This window comes from Neodiprion virginianus, chromosome 1 (genome assembly GCF_021901495.1).
Source record: "Neodiprion virginianus isolate iyNeoVirg1 chromosome 1, iyNeoVirg1.1, whole genome shotgun sequence".
In the NCBI taxonomy this organism is placed as follows: Eukaryota; Metazoa; Arthropoda; class Insecta; order Hymenoptera; family Diprionidae; genus Neodiprion; species Neodiprion virginianus.
Genome location: NC_060877.1, coordinates 37,807,753 through 37,831,358, shown reverse-complemented (window position 1 = coordinate 37,831,358; position 23,606 = coordinate 37,807,753). Strand labels below are relative to the sequence as shown.

General features: G+C 45.1%; 1 protein-coding gene across 1 annotated transcript in view; it reads left to right on the top strand.

Moving 5' to 3' along the window:
- Nucleotides 1-7,820: 7,820 nt before the first annotated feature.
- The window catches only part of LOC124310070 (protein patched), a 28,701-nt gene continuing 12,915 nt past the window's right edge, over nt 7,821-23,606 (top strand). The window contains exons 1-4 of the mRNA XM_046773643.1: nt 7,821-9,064; nt 13,610-13,802; nt 20,950-21,139; nt 22,355-22,424. Of these exons, the coding sequence (XP_046629599.1) occupies nt 8,843-9,064; nt 13,610-13,802; nt 20,950-21,139; nt 22,355-22,424 (675 nt within the window). The 5' untranslated portion in view covers nt 7,821-8,842. The remainder of the gene's footprint in view (nt 9,065-13,609; nt 13,803-20,949; nt 21,140-22,354; nt 22,425-23,606) is intronic.

Sequence of the window (23,606 nt, the reverse complement as noted above, 5' to 3'; positions counted from 1 at the left end):
CTTCCGCTGCAGTCTTTCTCTGGTATTACAATCCGGTCGTGATATCAGTGGGTAGAAAGAAGAGTCGAAGTACGGTAGCGGGCGGCGTGTTTACCCGGGTCGTAGAATGTGCTTCGGCTACCTACGCGCCCCGCAACTAATCGTAAGAGACCGCATGTACAGCACGCGGCACAATGCCATGGAACATACCTGCGCATACGGAGCGTCGTACCGGGATCGACACGCTCTTGATGAGCGTCCGTCGCCCGGATCGAACGAACCGCGCCGCAGGCTCAGAGGCGAGCCGAGGACCACCCAAGAAGGCGCCAGCCGCCAGTCGCCACGGAAGTTGGCAGTCGTCGTGCCAGCCTACGGGTCCGGTATCCGCCGCCTCCGAACGCGAGCGGCAAGTCTCTGGGCTCGCAATCCCGTCAAGCCCTGATACAAGATCGACCTACTTGCGCGAATGATCTGACACGGCCATGACATGGAGCATTGTGCAATTAGTACATTGTGTATCTAGGGCGGAAAGTGAGCGATTGAAACTCGCACGAGCGTATATCGCTTTCCGCCCATGGTACACACGATAATTTTTTTCCACAACTTGTACCGAAAGTTTGCCTTTGAGTGCACCAGAGAAGCGGTACACCGCTTTATTTTGCGCCCGCTCATTTGTCACCGGTCGGCAAAAAAGCCACTTTGCGCACACTTTACATGCACAAAAAGGCATACTTTCGGGGCAGGTTGGACACAAAATTATTTTCGCACGGTCAAAAGTTTATTATACTATTAGTCGCGCCGAAGATTGAAAGAATCATTCGTGTATCAAGAGGAGGAAGATCGCCAATTTTGTATTCAACAATAATGCAAGTTTCTGTATTGATATTGCACGTTTTGCACCGTTGGACGAAAGGGAGTGATATTATGGCTATCAAAAAATTAAACGCCACAAGTTCGATACCGGAATTCTGATGAATCCTTGCAAGGCTTAAAGCATTTTGAACTTCACGATAGGTGTTCGATAAGGTGTAAGATTAACGCGGCGCCGCGGAGGCGGCAACCTTTCACTTTTGCCAGTGTAAACGTGGAGTTGGTTGCAGCTTTCAGGCGCTCAACCCTTCGGAGTTCTCCAAGAAAGCAGGGAGTTTATTTTTCTAGAAGCGAAAAATCTTTGCCCCAAAGTTTGACAGCAGTTCAAGGTTTCGAAACCGATCCACTTTTTCAAACTTAAAACACCGTCAATTTTCAAACAGAATTCTATTAAAATTTCGCACACTTTTTCACCACTATATGACAAACGATCCAAGTTCAGATGGATCAAGCATTTTCACTGGTATCCTGTACGATTCCACATAATTTATCCATAGATGCAGAATCGTGTTTTCTACAATTTAAAAATGACAGTTGCTTTGAAAGTTGATTGAGCTGCCGCTGGCGGTGTTCGATTCGAACGCGAAAAGCTACGTCAACCTCTCCGCATAATTCGTCGACATGGAGGAGCGTCGAGGCGCATATGAAGGGTGGAGTTACCGGTACGCGTCCGGAGTACGAAGGCACGCGTAATCGTGGATCCACATACGCATTACCGCCGGATGGATCGTGGTTATTACTATTATTACGAGAAGAGCCCGTTTAACGCGATATAGGTGCTGGCGGAGGTGGGTGTCGCCTCCTGGAACCGCGGCCAGGGCTAATGTGGTGCGAGTGAGAGACCACCCACCGCGTGCCCAAGACCACCCAACGCGAGTCTAAAACGCTGTCTCCGGATCGTTCACGGTATACATACACCGGGTCCTAACGTATGAGCTCGTTCACGTGTGTCATAAAATCACACACGTATATTCACAGAGAACGGCTATTGAGCGTCCGCTGCCTGCCTATCCGCCTCTTTCGACTCCCCGATTCACGATGCATGGAAATTAGATAAAACCGCGATATCCGCACTGCCCACGTCATTCGATTATAATCTAGTGACGGTGCTTTCGTTCGACATTTTTTCGCTTACGTGCCGAACGAAACTTAAGCGATGTCAACTAATATGGACCCTGGGAAATACGGTATAGATTATGATACACAATGAGTATCAATTATTGCGGCTCGATGGTCGCTCAATGCAAAATAGTGAATGATATTCATTGAGTAACGAAATCGTTTTAAGCTTCAGGATATTATATGAGTTTGCAATTGTGTCGACAGTATGACTGCTGAAAAATGTTCGTCACCATGTTATAATAACACTCACAGCTGATTTTCAATCGCTATAAGGCTAGGGCACGCTACTGTTCAGCTGGATTGCGTTTTTTGCAATTTTTTCATCGATATGAACTCTTATTTGCGACCGCACAAACGCGATGATCAACTAGCTTACAATTCCCGAACGTTTGAAGCGATTTCAACTTAAAGATCCAACAACGCCTTAACAGGCGAGTTCATGAAAATCATAAAGACAGATGCATCTAGTCTTTTCTGTTCTCATTGTTCTCATGACGGAAGACTAAAGAGGACAGAATTTATCGTACGTCCTAGATTACAACATTCTTGATGTGAAGATTTTCAAAACTTCTGTAAATATTGAAATCAAGGTGCGATTACTCCCCACGACGCATTCACTTTGCCTAATCTCAAGAAGATTGCAGTCCCGTAATGGGATAAAGACTGTCTTCAAACGAGCCGTCTTGAAGTCAAAAAACGTTGAAAAAAGGCAACTCACATTTCACCATACACATTTATTCCATTAAATGCTATTACGAGTTACTGTGAGACGGATTGGGTCCGTGACTCTATTCCCGTGAGTGTTTTACACACAAAGAAACACACACGTATATGCATATACTCGCTGATGTATGATTTAAGACGCAGGAGTGTGGAAAGAGTGAGGCCAAGAACGCGAGCCGCTATATCCTGCCTACCTACCTACGCCAGGTAACGGTACTGTCGCAGATAGATCGCGGCAAAGATCAAAGCAAGATATACAGCGTTGGCGAGGAGTTAAGAACGCGTGTGTGCTTAAGAGGCGTATGGCTAACCCGCGATAGTCAGGTAGCATGGTGACCATATCTAATATCGTTAATACATGCGTACGTATAACGCATATCCAATGGATACAACGGATTGTTTATCAACAAACCGGTGAATTGTTACGCAGACAATGACAATAGTAGAATGAGCTACGCGATGTGATTTTGCGCAAGAATGGGCGACGAATTTTTCGAAAAAATTTTACGGTCGCTTTCACTCACGTTTCTAGTCATCTTCCTGCACATTTTTCAGGTTCTTGCTTCACGAAATCCTGTAAAGAGGACAGGTTTTTATTAGTGAAAAGCAGAACCTCATTTAATCAGCGCCGAGTCACTCGACACTTTCAACCCCAACTAAAAGTTCGCAGAAAGTTCTGTGGGTTGTTGTTTCAATAAATGGGATTCTACTGTGTAGCGAAACGAGCGAATTTCTCTTGCCATTATTCGATTTCTCTTTTTGGGTATTGATAATGGTATCGATGCATTTCGATTTTTATCACTATTGAATTTGAATAAATTTATACGTGGGCGTCGGAGGATATTTTATTTTTATGGCGAGACCCCATAAAAAATGACTTGTGCCGATTACAGGTCGTTCTAGAAAATGATGTACTCGTACAAGATCACATAATGAATTTCCTTGCACGGTACAAGCTACACCTCGATATATTTTCATATTTATCCTGAAACCCGGAAGCAGGTTTTTCGTTAAAATTGTTACGTATGGTACAAGGAATACGGAGGTAATTATGATGCGCCGCAGTTACGTCCACGTAATGTACTGGTTACAGCAGACGGTGTTCAAAGCGTGACTAACAATAAGATCCCGTACACCACGAGTAAATCGATTAACAATAGACGTTGTTAACCGCAGTTTTCGAATCACGGCACAACGCCGCTGCATATATCGAGAATCGTCGGTATGTGTACATATGTGCCTGTAATAAAATTATAAAAACGCGCAGCTTACGCGCGCATCTCGCGATCGCTCTTAACGGACGTGCACGTACACAAGAAGGGGAAACTCGACGGGGGTATGGGGGAAATGAAACGCAGTCGGTCCGTCGATCGTGGGTGGTCTTCTTCCCATTTAGGGGTATTCGTCTCTACGCACACGTCGAATCGGTCTATGTAGAAGACGCGCACCGCTTGGCTCGCCGCCCTTCTTCTTCGGTTGCAGCCTCACCTCTTCCTCCTCAACCGCGACGTTCTTGCGCGCCGTTATAACACCGCGGTAGCCGCCATCCTACGTCCGTGTTGCCACAGCACGTTGCCGTATCTACGTCGAACCACATTGACGTTGAACACAGCTCGAAACTATTACCGGGGAATAATTACGAATGATATGGGTACGTGTAATGTTGTACAGGCGAACCCCGACAGCTACTGCAAAAGGCAACTTGTTACGCTCTATGTATTTACATTACTCGTAGACGAATTATTAGGGGGGAATAACGGACAGGCCGAATCAGTAATTGCGCGCAAGCAAGGTGAGCGCAGTAATTAAGGGGGCTGCCAGGAGTCGAAGGTCATCGCGGTTCAATCGAACGGAGTATCTTGGAGAAGAGATTTGGAACCATCTGGGATCGGTTCTCGTCTTGCAAGACCGCTGGTTATAGAGCTCGATACCGAAAGTGAGGAATGACGGGGTGACTTTATTTTCCCAAAGACTCGGAATCAAGAAAAATTCATGGGAGAAAGGGTCTACTACATATCCAAACTGGAGCTCAAGCATGGATCAAAGGAATGTCGGACCTTCGGGTAGAGAAAATCAAACTTGAACTATTTTCTTCTCTTGAGCGATAACGAGGCTTCAAGTAGTTACTCAGATAAGTTCGGGGAATTTTAGAATTGAAAGCAAAAATGTGGCATTTAGCTATAGAATAGCATACCATAACCTCGAAACTAGTATGAGAATCAGCTAGAAATCTATTACTTATGATGTTTCGCTAAATTATCGAAACCTGTCTGAACCACTACTACACGAGCAGGTTATACGGTTGTGCTAATATATGATGCAATCTCACTGTTCAGGTTATGGAATGCGATTTTTTTACTCTGTCGGTACTCCGACATCCCCTCAAGATGAAGTTGTAGGTTATCTTCCGGGGGCACGTCCGAACTGAGCCAAGGAGTCACGGAGACCGACCAGTCTACCGTGTCAGACGATTCCTCGGCTAGGTTATCGTTAATAACACACGTGTGCTTTGGGCTCTCGTTTTGTACGGACAAGTTGATGTATGAGTATATAGGTATGCAATGCATATTGCGACACCTACGTCGATGGAAAATTCATTTTTATTTCTCATGCTATGCGGTGCGGCGCGATTCGTTACGCGTGAATAACACCTCGGTTCCCCTCGCGGTCGTTCAGTCACGATTCAAGGCCCCCCGCGCTCCGACAGCGTCCAGCCCCCAGCATCTACCTGGGCCCGTGGAATCGACTTGGGGAATGTCCCTCCTGAGGAGTAAACATCCGACTGAAATCTGCCATGTTTGTTACATGCAGAAAAACGTACGGTGAAAGTTTGGGTACTGATTAGTGAACTGCACCGTGATGAGAATTGATTTTATCAGTATTTGTAGATATTAATTATAGGAAGTGGAAGATAAAGGAGTCCATCCTCCTTCTACGATTCTTCTGCACTCTGTGTCCTTTCATATCGTACAGTTTATTGCGTAAGCTCATTGCGAATTTGCACAAATATCAGGTTTCGAAAATAACACTTATTGTTAGTTTATTTTACGCGATACGTGTAAGGAAAAATGAGAGCGCTTAATTTGTTTTTCGAATTCAATTATTTTGAAATCTTGAACGGTAATCACGTAAACCTGGACTTAATCTGGTTTGCAAAATATATTTATTCTTCGAAACATGCGATAAGATTGAACTGTTTTTCAGTTGTTGACGTTGATTTCTCTGGAAAGGTTTTAAAAATAGTGCCAATTAGTGTATCTTCCAATGTACCGCATGACGCTTATTGGGTTTTTTTCCGCATTTAATTGTCCGCAACGACGAGCAGTTTTATTTTGATCAAATTCAATTTCTTTGAAATGTAGAAACGTTGTTATCACGTCGAACTCGACCTAATCTGGTCTGCGTTTATTTCGTTCTTCTCATTATCCGATGAGATTGAAGTATTTTTTAGTTGTGACGCGAGTTCTCCCCAAACGTTTAAAAATTATGAATTACCCTTGAAATTTTGTTTCAAATCTAATTGTCAACAACAATGCATCGAATGTAAAATTATTTAAGAAAAGAAGTAGCAAAACTGTTGGACCAGAGTTTAAAAATACTCAAACATCCATTATACAGGAGTAAAAGTTTTCAGCTAGTAAGATAAACGTTGACATGCGTGAAAATAGATCACGCGTGTTCTTTAACGGATTTCACGGTAAAGTGCCAGAGCAGTGAACTCGAGCAAGATTGGTGTAAAAATCCGACCCTGCGCGCAGCATATTCTGTACCAAATCAAATTTAAGCCCTGAAAAGTGTCATTCTGTGTGGCCGAGACCGATCAGGACAACCCGGTGATGCGCACTGAGCGTGAGTAGATATTATAGCCTGAAATTTCCACATAAGCATAACGAGGGAAGAGGATGCTTTCAACGGTGATTCACCGAGCCAGAGGTGCGACTCAAGCACGCATAGAGTGCAGTTTTTCAACTCTAAGTGATAGGGTATCACACAGGCGCATAGGCAACACCCGAATTCGACTTAGACAAGACGGTAGTGCGCACGCACACGTCCAAGGCTGGGATCCGTGCGCGTGCGTGCGTGCGTGCGTGCGTGCGTGCGTGCGTGCGTGCGTGCGTGCGTGCGTGCGTGCGTACGTTGGTACCCTGCACGAACGCGCGCGCGCTCGCAAGTGTGTAATGTTTTTGCTCGAGGGGAAATGGTACCGCGTGTGTGGTCCGAATTTCCCCTCACCCCGTCCACTCCTCTACGTTCGGGCACCCCGCCGCGTCGCGCGCACCGAGCGCCAGCCGCCGCCACTGTGACCAACGCATATTGCGCTCAAAGCGCTGAGCGTTGCCTGGCAACCGGTGACGCCGCGTTCAGTTTGGACCAATCGGAAAACACCCGATTCGATCTCGGCTACGCTCGGTTGAACTCGACTCTGACGTCACTGGTGTCCCAGGTACGTAACTAGCCATTCGTGAATGCGGAACACTTGTGAATACTTTTTTTTCCCTCTTTTTCTGTTTTTTTTTTTTCTCGTCTGGCAATTTTGGTACCCGAAGATGTAGGTATAATATACCACTTCTTATTGGTCCAAAATTTTCAATGTGACTGCAAATAGACCAAAGTCACGTGAATTCTTTTAGCCACTTGGTGTGTAATTTCGTGTTCTGGTTAAAATTAATTAACTTGAAATTACCACTTCGTACGTACAGGATGATAAAAAATGTGAAAGTGCAGAATCGAGAAATTTTCTATTTCGGAGTAAATTATACCATCGGCATAAATTGCGGAAGTAACTGGAGGTCTTTTGAAAATTGCCGAGAAAAAAACAATATTCTCTTTACAGAGAACGAAATACTGTATCGTCCATCTCGCTGAATGATCCGAGTACCCACGGTGCCCTTTGATAGTTGTACCGGTCCTGCCGACGAGCGCGAGAAAGATGCAGCGTTGTTGGAGAGGGAAGGAACCGGGAGAAAGGGAGCGGGAGGGATGATGCGGCATGGCTGCCGGCTGGCAGGGGCGAGAGGTGAGGGGAATAAGTGATAGAGCGAGAGCGATAGAGAGGTAGGGATAGCGGAAAAGAGAGGGACTGCGACTCGGGGGCCAGAAGAGAAATGTGGGACTGTGAGTCGGTTAGTACGGACTTGGACCGTTCGAAGTGCCGGTCGCGGTTAAGTTAGCGAGAGAAGAAGGAGTACAAGGCTTGGTTCGCAGCGCTTGCCGAATAGTCGTCTGCGAGGATCGGTGCAGTGACAGTAGAACAACAATAGCCGCAACGACTGAACGATAGTTTGAAATTGAAACCAGAACCGCCAATATCAGCGTGATAGTAATGAGCAGAAATTGAAAGAGGAAAGGAAAAAGAAAAACAAAAGATTAAACGAACACGTTTTAGATCGTTACGCGCAAGCTACACGCGATACGCACCCAGCATTCGTTCTCGAAGCCTCGTCCTCGATCCAGAAAAAAGAAGATCAAACCGAGTAAGGTGCTAACCGTAGGGGTTATACGAGTTACGAATGAGGAATGAAAGCGCGAGGCTTAACGAAGAGTGCAACCTTATACCAGGAACGCGAATTGTCTATTCCTCGCGGTAGACGCGCGGCGTGAAATCGTCGTCGATCGTCTCGTGTATCAAACCGGCCTCCGTCTGACGAACTCCAGCGTAGTAAATACTCCCGTAAAAGGGGAAGGGCGGAAGGAAGGAAGGAACGAAAGAGGGGAGAAACGAGAAACGAGGCGGTGCTGACTCGGGTTGACGGCATCGAAATCAGGAGCAGGGGACCGGGCCCAGTCTGTGTTTACCGACCAAGTTTCGCGGGTCCCAAACGTGACGGAGTGCGTGCGTCGATCGTCAGTGTGAGAATTCGAGCAGTTTGCAGTTTTACACTTGAATATATGTATATTCGGTGGTGCGACTGATCGCACGTAAAATTGTGCGCGAGTGTTTGACAGGGTTGTAGGGGAAGGAGGCGGCTTCAAGCTGCGGTAGTTCTCCGACAGTTAGTTTGACGCCCATCTATTAAATCCGGGTGACGGATATGACGAGGATTTTTTTTCCCGCATTTAGTCGGGGCCCGAAGAGCCGGAAGTAGGTTACTGTGAAACGCGGATAAACCGGGAGCGAGTTTTCGAGAGGGCAGATGCGTTGCAGACCATGGTCGCTCCGTCCGGTCCAACGGGGATCCTAGCGGACCACCCTTCCGGTTCTGAACGGTTACACGGGCCCGCGCCGTCCCAAACCGACCGCGAAACAGACCTTGACCAACCCTCCTCGAATGCGAGGTACACCGGAAGTACCAGACACAGGCACGAAACCGACCTTTACGTCAGGCCCAGCTGGACCGATGCCGCGATCGCTTTGGATCAGCTCGAGAAGGTAAGAAGATGGAGAAGAAATTTTGATATTTCAGAACCGTGAAACTCTAGGGTATCTGATTAGTTTTACTCTCGATGGTCCTGTCAAAAGTATCTCCGAAACCAAATATGCAATCCTGATTCAATCGTGCGAGGAGATTCTGTTGTTCAAGTTTGCACTAAAAATTCAGCGGAGCGGAAATCGGAACTTTGAAACGGGCCCGAATATAACTGTACATTCCACTTTGAAAACTCAACGGGCCGCACGAATCATAATACTGCTCCTCCTTCTCCACCTCGTCGTCCGTGACCTAAGTCAATTTCAATCGCAGACCAGCGTAAAGGTTTCCTAGACCTTTTCAAAAGCTTTTACGGGTCTTTCGAAATCGTGATACCTTACCACACGGATTGGTATGCACCCAGCGAAAATTCATGGCCTTTTACATAAAGACTTCTTTGTGATATGAAACTCATTCACATTTTTTCCTTCACTTGGTTTACTCTTCTTTTCTTCTTGTTATTCTCTAAATTTACTTTCAAAATGATATATAGGAAGAACTATATCACGATTTCCTGAAATTGTGTTATATCTACATTATAAGTAGCAGTATTTGTCCGACAGTCGAGGATTATGCTTGACTCTTTCCGTACGACATAGTTGACGCTACACGGAGAATCGAAAAATGAGTCCATTGCAACTGGGAAGGGTCAGCCCTCGACCTCTAGCACCAGCTTTCTCGCCATTCTCCTCTCTCGATCTTCAGCTCTCTCGACTTCCTGGTTCTGCATAACCAGCAGCGCCCCCCACGGCTCAGAGCGTTAGCTGAAAGATGGAATCATAATTTTCGTGATAAGCAATTGTTCTGCATACTGGACTGTACCAACCATGATTACGATAGTACAAATACAGACAATTAAATTGGGATATAAAAAAATCTCCTGATATCCTTTCCCGCCATATCCATATGTATATTCATCATAGTTTAATCTACAAAGAGATAAAAGCTCGGGTAAAAGCAAGCTTCCAAACGAACAACGACGCAATTGACATCGTTATATGCTAACCCATCAGAAAACGGCGAACCGTTTATAACCTGATTTAATGCTCCTCGCGTATGTGTAATAATAACGTCTTGCAGTTTACGAACTTGATTAACTGTCGCACCTTTATAGGTAAACTATACTTATACCAATGTCTCCATGCGCAAGCACAACCACGTGGTTACGCGTAACGTGGCCAAGAGAAAGTACTTACATAGTATGCGTCATACGTAAAGTATAAAAGCACGATTTATGAACATGTTTGAATATATTGACGCGATGCGCGATCGCGGTTTAACTACATAAACCATGTACGTACGTATGCGCATGGTATATGTACATATGGTTCACGCATGTGTAAAGAGACGGACGTAGTACCTACATACGGATACTCTGGTATAGAATGGTCGCACTTGTCAGTTGCATCCCGTACCGTCCGGTCCCACCGAGCGTCACCTTCGTCTTCGTCTTCAGCTCTCACGTCGCGTCGCGTCGCGTCGCATCGTCTTCGGAGTCCTGAATGTGCAGCGCGTAAGATTAAAGGTGCCGCCATCGTGTGCGGCATACGTACACTATAGTATATAAGTACTAATAATATATACGAAGAATCCCACTAGCCGTTCCCTCCTACGGTCATCAAGAGTCTCTGCGCATGTGCCACGTAATCTGTTATCGATTACCGAACTAACGAGATAGGAAAAAAATCTTTTAAGAAACTAACATTTGCGCAATGTAACATTTTTAGTCAATTTGCGATAAATTTTAATGGTATCTAACAAGTCGGTTTAGAAAAAAGTCTTCCTTTTATTTTAGCTTGTTTTTAGTTTCAGACAAATGACAACGTTTGAACAAGGGTTGTCAATAAAATACTGAATTGTTTCCAAACCGTAAATTCTTATCACAAATTTTGGAGGACGCTGTATTACAGTGGTCATTTCTCGAATTTGAGACATCTATATACCTACTGCAAAGTCCGGCGGATTGTGCGACAAGCATTCCGAAGAGCGCATCTGTACATTGGCATCTAGCTGCTAGCTGCCCGGTACCCATCAGGCATGGTCTTTCTCCGAATCGCCCTTGCTTGGGGCCCGGAAAGAAAACGCCGCGGTAGCGGTAGCCGGTGATTCCTTTGATCTTGACGAGGGGATACACGCCCCTCGTCTCTGTTGCCCATAGCTCGTGAACGAATGTCTTCATTTTCGACTTTCGTTGATCCGTGGGCCCTCTGGTGGCGGCGGGAAATTCTCCCGTCGCTTTCTCCACACTCCACACTCGACACTGTAGGGCTTGTTTGGAGTCTGGTGTAGGCGTCAGTCTCCTCGTTATAGGTACGCCGCTATTTATACGTGCCCGTATGCGTGTGTCAAGTACTTCCACACAACACTCGCTTGACGATATCAGCTGTTACGTCCGTTAAAGGGCGCGAAAGTAATGCCTGGGAGAGAACTGCAGACACGTTACGACAGCTGAAAATTCCCAAGACCCTGGAGACTTGGGGTATTTTTATTCGACTCGTCTAGTCCCTGTAGCAAGGTCGTTATGACACCAGTTTTTCCGATTCGAAATTTATCCGGATCGCACAACTGACAGTTCGCGAAACATCATCACCGCGACAAAGTGATTGTCTGCAGTAGATCGTGATAAGACTTGAAAGTGTATCACAATTTGCAAATTGTAAAAATCTTGTTTTATTTTCGGCCCTAAAGACCTCTATGCTTCGAAATCCTGAGTAAACCCGGTCATCGTGAAATATGTTTCATACCTACGGTCGGTACGAAAAGCTGGATCTAGCGCAGGTGCAAAGAAGCAAGAAGCTCGAGGCCCGGGGCTTGTGGTGGTGGGAGAGGTGCAGATTCCTCGTGTCGATATGTGTACATACCTACCTGTGCCCGACACAGGCGCATAACGCGGGGTACAATACGCGTGTTATACCAAGGTGAGGCAAAGGTGCACTGCGGCACACGGATGACGATATTGGAGTGTATGTATCGCTGTTCGTTCCTTCGTCTCCGTCCTTGGTGGTCCTTGCGGGAATTGAAGCGAGAGTCGAGGAGACGCGCGGAGAATAGGGTTGGTGGTTGCGTGTGGTCCAGGAGGGATATTGTCAAAGTGACCCGGGTACCTTGGGCCGGTCCGGGGTCCCAGTGTGGCGCAACGTTGCCGGTTATATCCAACTCCTGCACACCTTTTCTTCCTCCGGGCGAGTAGATCGGCGGTCCCTGGATGTTCGGAGAGTAGAGGTATCCACTTCTATAATGTTGAAGATTGATCCTAGCGCGAGCCTCAGGGCGTGTAGAATTCGAAACAAAGCTTCTCTTCTCATCGGTTCGCTCAGCGGTAACGGAGGCGTGAGGCCACGATAAGTATAACTCCTCGTCCGAGATGAGAAAGTCCTGAATTAATAGCAACGACGGTACCATGGACCCGGAATGGGACATGTGACCCTACAGTCGGAAACCGTTTCAACGGTTTTTCATCATTTTCATCGTCATTCCCCGTGTAGAGAGCACTCGAAATCAGTAAGCTTAAAATGAACGAAACATGCTTGAAGGCACACATCAGGCGATGCATTGGGAGAACAAATATTATCCGAAATTGTGCGAGCATCTCGATGCTATCTTAATTTAGGATGGTCCAGCAGCCTACGGATGATCCTCCTACTCACTTACACTTGTGGCTGACTGCGTGTGCGACTGCAGTGTTATGCAAGCCAGCCATACACGGCACACCGGCCTGAGAAGTGCGTTATACCTCGCCTTGGGATATTAGTAAGCCACGGTTAGCACCTGCCCTCCTCTTCCTTCGCTTTTCTGTGTGCCCCGTGTCCATGTGTGTGTGTGTGTGTGTGTGTGTGTGTGTGTGTGTGTGTGTGTGTGTGTGTGTGTGTGTGTGTGTGTGTGTGTGTGTGTGTGTGTGTGTGTGTGTCAAAGTGTAGGTACATACATCGTTTCTCGAAAATATGTTGCCGCCCTCCGTTTTGCCTTAATATCATTTTATCCCCTCCTCAGGCCACGAGTCCGGGTCTATCGTAAATTATTCATCGCATAGCCGACGATCCTCGATAAATATCCTGAAATTTGACTTGCATGTTCTGAAAAATTCTCAGAACTCTATTCGTATAACGTTGCATACCTACTCATTTCTCAAATTCACATCTGGTTCCTTCCGTCTCTCACATACCTGTAGCTTTGTTTTCTGTCACAGATTTTCTGTTGTTGTATTATTCTCTGTTCGTTTCTTGACATCGGTGGGAAAATGTTGCCAATTGTTTCTAATCTTAAACACGGAAGTTGTCAATTTTGGTTTGCATGTAAATTTACAATATAAACAAACGAAACTACCTAAACAGAGAATAAAATTTAACTAGTCTAGTCTAGGTCTAGTGGAGTAAGGCTCCGGTCGAGCATCTCTAGATACCAGGTTCGATTCCCGGCTCCGTCGTTAATTTTTCGAAATCACCAATTTTTAAAATTTATATCTCCAATAAAATTTAACCTTGTATTCTTTTTTTATGGTTACTTTTCAGGGGAAGGCGGAGGGTCAAAGGTCGGCCGTGTGGATTCGAGCGCTCCTTCAGGATCAGCTGAGCCAGCTGGGATACTTCCTGCAGAGGCACGCAGGGAAGGTGCTTTTTGTCGCGATACTGGCTCTAGCGACCTTCTGCGTTGCTCTAAAGTCGGTCCAAGTTCACAGCCGGGTAGACCAACTATGGGTACAGGGTAAGTGCATGGCACAGATGTTATCATTGTTGTATTCACGGTTTTCGATACCAGTCGCGAGTCTTATAAAAAAGGAAACACGAACTTTCATCAAACAGTCCAAACAACATACTCGTGATCGTATGGAACGGTTTGAAAAATCTTCACCAAGCGATGAACAGACATTGACGAAGGTTTTTTTCCTGACGCAGATCGTGAATAGATACCAGTTTATAAATAATGATGGAAAAACACCCGATGTAAAAGATTGGCCCAATTTCCGAAGAATCCCTTGGCTATTATTATGTGTATATATATATATATATATATATATATATATATATATATATATATATATATATACAGATTTGTGGGTATACGAAATTTATAGAGAAAAATCATCTCTTCGTGTACCCCTGCAGTAATTTTGCCACCGGATGATGATATTATAAAGTAGTGTGTAATATCGAGAAACGTCGGCGAGTTGCGTGTTTCGAGAGCGATCGTAAGAGGTTCTAATGGCGGCTGTCAGTCAGTCAGCGGATGACCGTCTCGGGCAAGTTCTTCTTCTTCATCTTCCGCGCACGTCTCGCGCCGTTCCTATTCCTGTCCGGCTTTACGAAGTCGGTCCGTCCGTCGGTCCAACCGACCAACCGACCGACCGCGGAGCAACTCGAGCAAAACGATATCGCTCTCGCGACTTCGTTTCTTACTCGTAGCTACAGTACATTAGCCGCGTGTTGGGTGGGCCCCCTATATTTACCCGGGCACCACCATTCTTCTCTGGCATGATTTTCGCCGCGTATTGTTGGCGGGTGGTTATAAGAGGCACAAGTTCCAGGGTACCTACAACACTGCACAACTACTTCGGCGTTGTGTAATTTGTCCACAAATAACGGGAAATTATTTTGCGTTTAAGGTGCAGGCAAGAGGTTGTTACCCTCCCATCACCTCAACCGCTTATCCAGCCTTCAAAACCGGCACGAAGCTTTTTTCATATCCGTAGGTTTGTCCACGACTGTATACGCAGCTGTGGAACCAATCCGCGATTTCACAAAATTATCTCTGATCGTTTGACATTCTTGAAACGCCGTTGAAGCATCGGATACCGATAACCTTACCTACAAGTCCAAACTAACTTTGGTCCAACGAATGTTGAATCGGTAATAAATAAACCAGGATAAAGTGAACCTCGATTCTCTTTTGATGTCGAAATTGGTAGCCTGTCGCGTCGCCGACAGTTGCAGACAAGGTCCAGATGCAATACGTGCTGCACGCAGCTTGGATCGCTTCGCCTATATAGCCTCTCATACCGGATATCCGTGAGGCAAAGATTGAACGATAGGTGCGGGCATCCAGTTATGGGTTACAGTACCTTCTCCCCGATAGTCTACGGGTCTACTTATTGTAATTTATACCTCCAGTGTAGAGAAGGAGTGAACTCCAAGGATTCCAAGAAAACTTATATAGCAAGATGCAGCAACGAACTGGTAGTAGCCGGTATGCCATAACCGGAAACTGTTTAAGAAGGTCTGAAGGGTGTTCTCGCATGCGCGATATCCTCCGAATAACGTCGACCGAAAATTTCGCCAAGTTGGTCAGGTCAGGCCTTGCACTAATTTATTTTGTTCTTTCTAAAACGAAATCGAAGCGGGGCCCAAGGAAACCCACTGACTGCGGGGTGAACGACGTTGAGTGGATGCAGTCCGGTTTCGAAAACATTGAGATGTCAACGACACGACACGGCGCTGCACGGATGGATGATATCTCTCCCGGAGTAGAGTGCTGCATCCGCATATGCGAGTCAAGGCTCCGAGTTCTTCGAAAAGTGTGAACGAACCGCACTGAAGTTACTGGAGTTACTCGAGCTCCCAGGAATTGGCCAACTTTCGAACAAAGTTGGCAAGATGACAAAAGCCACGATATGCAGAATGGGGTTGGTCCTTCAAAAACGACACGATGACGAACCTTACGGGGTCAGTGGGACTTGTGATGAAACATGAAAATCCTGTATCTGTTCCGATCGTATCATCGTCTGCCGTGGTGTAAGAGGATACGCATACCAGAGCATTGAATTGTATGCTTAGTTTGAGCGTAGGTACGGATTTGAGACGCGGTATAAGATAATATGATACAGGATCATCTCGAAGAAAGCTCTGAGACACCCTCGGAGATGATTCATCCGGTTCAGCCCGCTTCACAGCTGTAAAATATGTCGGAATGTAGGCATGGAGGCCCTGCAACGAATGCGCACGCACACCTACAGATATTGTATTATAGTCCCGCTGCAGTCTGAACTTAGTAAGGGACAAGTATCACTCATTCCAGCGTGTCAAGTTCCCTGGAGTGTTGGAGTTCGGGTACATATTGCTAGAATAATCACTTATATTGAGGAATTTACGGTATCACGGCTATAATAATAATAGAAAGAAAAAAATCGGTAGGTCATTTTGTGTCAGAATATGTGATTTTCATCAAAAAGTACGTCCATCCACAATGAGCGAAGTAAAATTAAATCATTCAATTGGTTATTTTTTCAAAAATTTAGGATTCATGAAGGTCAAAAGAGAAATGTATTATATACTTACATTTTCACATCGAGCACCAATGCTCTTCGTTTCACCAAAATCACACTGGAATATTCAAACAGTGGAATTCGACCGCATGGCACCTTGAATTCCTCTATTTATAAATCCATGCACATAGATGTATATAAATACTTTGTACACGGATAAGCGTGTCATAGATCCGCAACCTTGCGGAAGCATAATCATTCCGCATTTCGATGTCTTCGTAATACGACAAGTAACGGTTTATTGAGGATCACCGGTTCAGCCGTGATCGTCGCGGCTGCGAATTTCGTCGCGAAAGTGAGAGTTACTGATCAAAGCGCGAGCAACGCGAACGCGAATTACGCGAAAGTAAAAGTGATCTTGGTAGATTATACACATTCAAGGTTCGCAATTTTATTTAACCTCACGACCCGCTCGATTATCGATTGAATTGGTGACCCGAAACATGCTCTCGATGATAATTGTAATAATATTTAATTACTATCGTCATTGTTATCAAACAATGATATTCTAAATGTGTAGTGTAATACAGTATGTATACTCATTTTGGCTTAATTAGGTACACTAAACAATGATTACAAACCTCGCTGTGATGAGAAATGGAAGTTGGAAAAGAAGATTATTACAGACCTTTGGCCGTTAATTTTCAAAAGAGTAGTAACAATTTAAACAAATGATAAAAAGACTAGGAAATCTTAGATTTATAATTTTCTTCGATTAGTTCGCAACTTTCGCCTGACGTTGGAATGAAAGGAGAAAATTCAACGGATGGGTTTACATTCCACGAATACCCCAATGGGGTTTAGAATATTTGAAACCCCTTCAAGAGTCAACATATTCCATATTTCCCACTTCTCTAGCGTAGAGTGTTGAAATCTGACTTGAATATCCGTCTCGCGTGACGAGGCGAATTTCGCACTCCGAACGAGTCAGGAAAGTGGAAATGAGGAGTAATCAGACACCCGCTACATTGACTTTGGTCAAATATGAGCGTCGCTCGGTCCCGAGGACCGGGGCCACGGAGGACGAAGGAAGAAGGCACGACGGCGCATGCGGGTCGACTGCTTACATCTTCATTAGGCCCCCATGCCTTTGAGCGCATTTGAGCGAGAGGTTCCGACGAGGATGAAAGAGAGCCTCGGGCCCAGACGGAGAGACCGGAGACGAAGACGGAGAGCGTCCGAGGACCCACCGGGAGGGAATCCGTTGTTGTTGTTATTGTTGCTGTTGTTGTTGTTGCGCCGATGAGCGAGCGGACAGACAGACGAACCACGGGACCAACGAACGCGGCTGTTCCAACAGAGGATCTCATCCCCTCGAAAGAGCACCCCGGGAGCCCGAGGAAGCAAGTATCCAGGCTCGAATCTTTTTTTGCACATCTTACGCGAACACCGCTCGATCAACGATTGGCAAAAGTGAGATCCGAGGTACCCTTGGTAATCGACACGCGTAGGTGAGGCCCGGTACTTCTTTCCTAGTCGACCTTACCGACGCGGTATGGTCAACAACTAGATCCTCGGTGCTGCGCGGACGTTTTAACACCTATGAATCGGAGTCTTGGATTAAAAACCGAGGATCCCCGAAGCCCGGTGTCTTGGTTTCTCACTTTTCGGGGAACCGAGGAGTAGGCCTCGTACCTCCTTCTTCTTCTTCTTTTTCTTTCTTCCTTCTACCTCCCTGCCGACATTCCGACGGGGTACGGAAAGCTTCGAAATGAAAACCACTGAACTGGACGGGGCTCGGTTCCGGTGAATGGTCTCCGTGGGTGGCCCGCGGCCAGCGTCGGGGGTCTGCCTCTCCCCTGCCCGCCGGACCGTCGCCCCGCCGTCGCTCTCTCACTCTCTCTCTCTTCCTTTCCGTCTCTCTTTTCGTCTCGCTCGACGCGACGCCGCGTTGTGGTTGTAGGTACCGCATCTCCGTCCTCGGCCCCCGTCATCGTCATCGTCGTTTCAGCCAAGTCCGTACGAACCACCATTGCGGATGATCCGTGCTTGCGCGCATTCGTTCGACGCTGCGGAAACCGCGGCTTATCCCATTCCTTACTAGATGGTGTTTTGCGTACGACGTTCGATAGCGGCGACGCGTGCGCTCCGCAACTTTGCGTGTAACGTAAACGTCGTACTACGTCGGCCAATTCTCCCGATCGACGACCGGTAGTCCGAATAACAGCAAGACTGCTTCGATTTTCCTTCTCTCTGCTACTAACCGTCCCGCGGGCATCGGTCCGCAAGATATACTTTGGACACACGTGTTTCTTGGCGATCGTGACGCGGAAGAAATCACAATGTGGAATTTGCATGTTTTGGATTACATTTTATTACAGATCGTTAATTGCGAATTTATTTTTTTTACCGTCGATGCGTTTAAGGACAGCGCATATTTTTATGTTCGATAAACTCTGCGAATCTCTTTATATGTAATGTTTTGTCTAGCACATTCTGCTTGATACTGTACATAATACACTGTCGAGGACTAGTATTAGTTACATGATATTTCTAGAGTTTCTTTCGATTGATTGCCATCTTATATTCATTTATTTACTGTTTATATTTACATTCACAGTACTCTTCGTATTAAAAGAGTTCTGTAATTGATAATTTGATTAAGTATACGATATTTCCTGTACGTCTCTGCAATAAAGTGTACAAAAAGAAATATGAAGCTCTCGCGAAACATCGACAATTTTTAAAATTGCACCTTATCGAAATATCGCATAAAAAAAAAAAAAAAAATACGTATCCGCGCAGGCGCAATCGTCAAATTCAAGCTTTCGAGAATTAGCGTGCGGTTGAAAAAATTAATTTTACAAATTTTTGCGCAATCAAGAAAAGCAAGAAAAATAATTTACGATCTTCCGTTACTGAAAAATTGGCAAATTCATCATCGGCGTACGGCTTCATCGCCAAGAATCTAAATGGCGAACAACTTTACACACCTTCGTCGTAAAAAATTCAGAAACGGAAATTAAAGTACGTGAAAAGCGATAAAATCGGGACCATAGGGGGTCTGAGGGTTAAACGCGGAAAACGGTTCGGAATTGATCCTGGCGACGCGCTTCGTGCTGGACCGCCAAGCGGTCAATGGCGCGCGGCGTGGCCGCGACCTCCCGCGCGACGCCCCCTCCCCCCTCCCCGCCATCCACCTCCATTCATCTAGACACCCCCTCCCTTAACCTCCCCCCACCCCCCTCCGCCACCCTTCCCCTTCATCTCGCTGCCGTCTCTTCCGCTGCCCGTCTACGCGCAGAGCGCCGCGGCCACGTTCCTTCACCTACCTATTAGCGGCATGCATGCACAAGCTGCAGCAGTTGCCGGTCTGCCGCAATCTTAGAACGATGAAAAATCGACAAGGACCACGGCATTGCGGCAAGGGATGAAGAAATCGTAAATGGTAATTGGGGTGGGTGGAAATTTTTCGAGAAACAACAACGATTGTTAATATTGTTGTTACTTTTTTTGCTGGTGTTGTACCGTCAACGATAAACAATTCGGAAAAGAGAACGAAAAGATAGTTGATGATGAAATCGTGGAAATGTTATTTGGAATTTAATGAAGAAAGAAAAGAAGTAAGATGCTACGAAGAAGTGAACGGGAAAAGTTATCGATTGACTTAAAATGACTGCGATAATTTTATTATTTACAAGTAATCGCTGTTATTACCGTTGTTTTCGAAATGATAAGAAATTTTGACAATGTTGAGATTTTTATACTTTGCAAAAAAATTCAGGGATCCAATCTCGACTTTGATCTTGTTCCTCAAAATCTATACAATCAGTTGTAATAAAAAGTTGAATGAAGATCGACCAGTGGAACAAATTTCGTAAAAATTGATCCATTCGCACTCGCCACCCGCAACATGTCCGTCGTACTTACAGTACAACTAGGAATCGGGGAAAGCTGGGAACGACCCAAAGAACGGCGGCTCCGGTACCCTCTGGGTGGCCCAGGGGCCCTAGGGGCCCAACAACCACAAGAACCAAAAGCCAGACAAACGTCCCTTTACGACACATCGCGTACAATATAGGTTCAAACATATACCGTACGGTTATTACTGATGATTTCAAGAAAATAAAGGGTATATTCCGTACCACCTAATCCCGATGCCTCGCGGCAGAAAAGGTCATTTTTGCTGGTACACCCATTCAATGTGGGTTCAATTATTGTTTTTGGAATTATAAAAGCGGTCAATTTCGTATAATTATCGCTGGAAAAAACCTGAAATTTTGATGTTGAACCGGATATTCGAATCAAATAATATCGATTTATCAGTAAAATTGAAGACTTAGAAGGACATTAAATTCCAAGACCGAAAAGAAAAAAAAAAAAAATCGTTACGAGTTTTAACCTCATTTGCAGTCGATACGTAAAAATTGTTTTTGATGTTAATGCACATGAAAAGACGAAACAGCAGAAGAGTCAACAATGTGTTTCTTCTACCTACGACTATATGATACGTATAAAATTTTTATGAACATCCTATTATTTTTAACGAAGGGAAAACCCCCGAAGTATTATAAAAATGGTGATTTACCCAGTCTCAGTTATCCTCTGCATACAATTTGCAATAAAACTTTTTGGCTCGCTTTTACTTTGCAGAGGGTGGAAGGCTGGAGAAAGAGGTCCAATACGCGAGCGAGGCTCTCGGCGAGGCTGCAGCCTCGACGCATCAGCTCGTGATCCAGACCCCGAAGCACGCGGGAGCAAATATCCTACATTCGAGTGCTCTGAAGGAACATTTGACCGCCCTCAGAGCCGCGACTCAAGTCACCGTCCAGTTGTTCGATACGTAAGTTTCCTTTTTTTCCCCTTTCTTGTACCGTCCTATAGTTATGTCCGTTTCGTTAGTGTCAAGACTTAATTTTTTTCAAAATGTACACCTCAAGTTTTACGTGATGCAATTATTAATATTATTAATATTATTATAACATCTTTTCTCCTGTTTTCTGTTCAATTTTTTTATTTTTGTAATTTAGCGTAACATACGGATAAATTTTCGATTCTTCTTCTTTCTTTTCGCTCGACATACAGAGAGATAAGAAAGAAATTGAAGAGTATAAAGTGAAACTAAATAAAAGCAATAAAAAAAATCCACATCCTGGTTGGCCAACAATCCAACGAGCATTCTCGAGCGTCGAGCGATGGAGTACTGAGATGCATTTTTAAAAGTTGTACACTATGCCCGTGGATGCGGATGAATCCCGAATATACAACATCTTCACCCCCTTCGAATATGTGTCGCGTATATTGCATAGAAGGTATACCTACACACCGCTAAACGTTACATAACTTTCATAATGCACTGGTGTGTGTGTATAAGTTGCCAGAAAGATCATATCTTCGTTTGTGCCATCCACACCTGTATGCATACTTAATTAGCAACAACTCCACCATAAGAATTAACGGCGTTGCTACGCTGTGCGCTCGCATAGCTCAACCCCAGAGTTCATACGGGATTTGCCTAAAGCATGAAACTTCTTTCATGTAAAGACAATAAACTGGACAAATTTTAAAAGAAAAAAAAAAAAAAAAACAATCATAACTATCATAGATCATTATACGCGAAAGACATACAATTAAAATGATATATGTAGAAAAATACACTGTTGAAATTAGTTTTCGTGTTTCTAAACGCTACGATATTATATTTCTTTTTTTTCTTTCTTTCTCCAAGTTAGAGAGAATTAAGAACTTTGTTTATACGGATGCGCAATTACGGAATATCGTCGAGATTATTTTTGCTATCCATATGTAATGAGCTTGAAATAATTTTCTGTACGATAAAAGCGAGAAGAAAAAAAGATAAACAACACTTCTAATCGACCTATTACCAAAAATTACTTTTCGAGGGATACTCATTGGTTCAGAAATTTGATAATTTCCAACCAAAAACCGGCTACCAGACCAAAAAAGAAAAACAGATCGCACGCAATTTATAACATGTAATAACGCATGAGATTTAGATGCGTGTAGTCTAGCCTCACGTTATATTCTTTGTTTCTAGGTCCTGGCGCCTGAAAGACATGTGTTACGCGCCGAGCGTGCCCAATTACGACATGCACTATGTCGACCAGGTATGTAATTTTATCTACGCTTATAATCGTACTACGTCGATGTGCGTAAAATTATGAAATTCTCAGCAACGAATAGACGTAAAAAAAACAATATTTTTATTATTTGACGGATACTCTACAGGGATTTCAATGATTTCCCAAAGGATTTAAAAAATGTTTGAACAAATTGCAAAACACGATTGCAAAACGTTTCACATCAATCAAGATGATTTTTTGATCGGAGGAGCGTAAAAAAAAAAAAGATTTCAAAAAAAACAGTCAAAAGCCTGCCTACAAAAGTCGAGGGTAAGTTAGGTATAAGAAGAAATTTTGCGCAATTCAATGTCACATTGTCAAAACGTAACGTCTCATGATACGTACGCACATTACGAGATTCGTTGAACACAAAAACCATGCCAAAATGAATCAATAACCAAATCCGCTCGAAGTCCACGCTCAACGGTTTAATCTGCACGTTCTAACCCAAACACACCGAAGCGTTCATAAAAATGTACGACATATCGTACGTATGTAGACACAAGCGGGATATCTATATAGACTGTAAATACGTCTGGGACAGACGATTTACGATCGGTATATCGTAGCCCGAAGGTACAAGACATATAGGGTATAATACGCATTATGGTGGGGTCTGTGTAAGCCCATCAAGTGGTTCGCGGCACGGCGATGAAGAGACGGGAAGAGAAGGGCATGGAAGAGAAAGGGGGCAGAGAGAGTCTGACGGCGGCGGCGGCGGCGGCAAGACGACCAGCGGACGAAGGAACGAACGAGCAGCCAGCCACTACTAAATAAGCGGCGAGGCAATTAGCCTCGCATAATGACGGGGTGCGCCTGGCTCCGTCTTCCTCGTCTTCCTCCTCGTCTTTGGCGCAGGCACCGGCCGCGGGTTCTCTTCCTGTGCCCATCTCCATCCCCATCCCCCTCGCTCCCTACCGCCACCCATCACCTCTTCAACCAATGTCCTCTTACACCGGGTCGTCGCGGCGTGTGGTCTTCTTCGGGTCGTCGGCGCGGACCCTCGTCGTTACGTACGCAAATGCGAGCGCAATAAATGCCCTTCGGGTAGTATCGCAGCCCGTTGAGCTGCTGATGCCGATGCCGATGCCGATGCCGACCGATTACGTCCCGTGCTTGTATAATATTATACGAGTATAGAGTAGATTATGGTTGCGTATGTCGGTG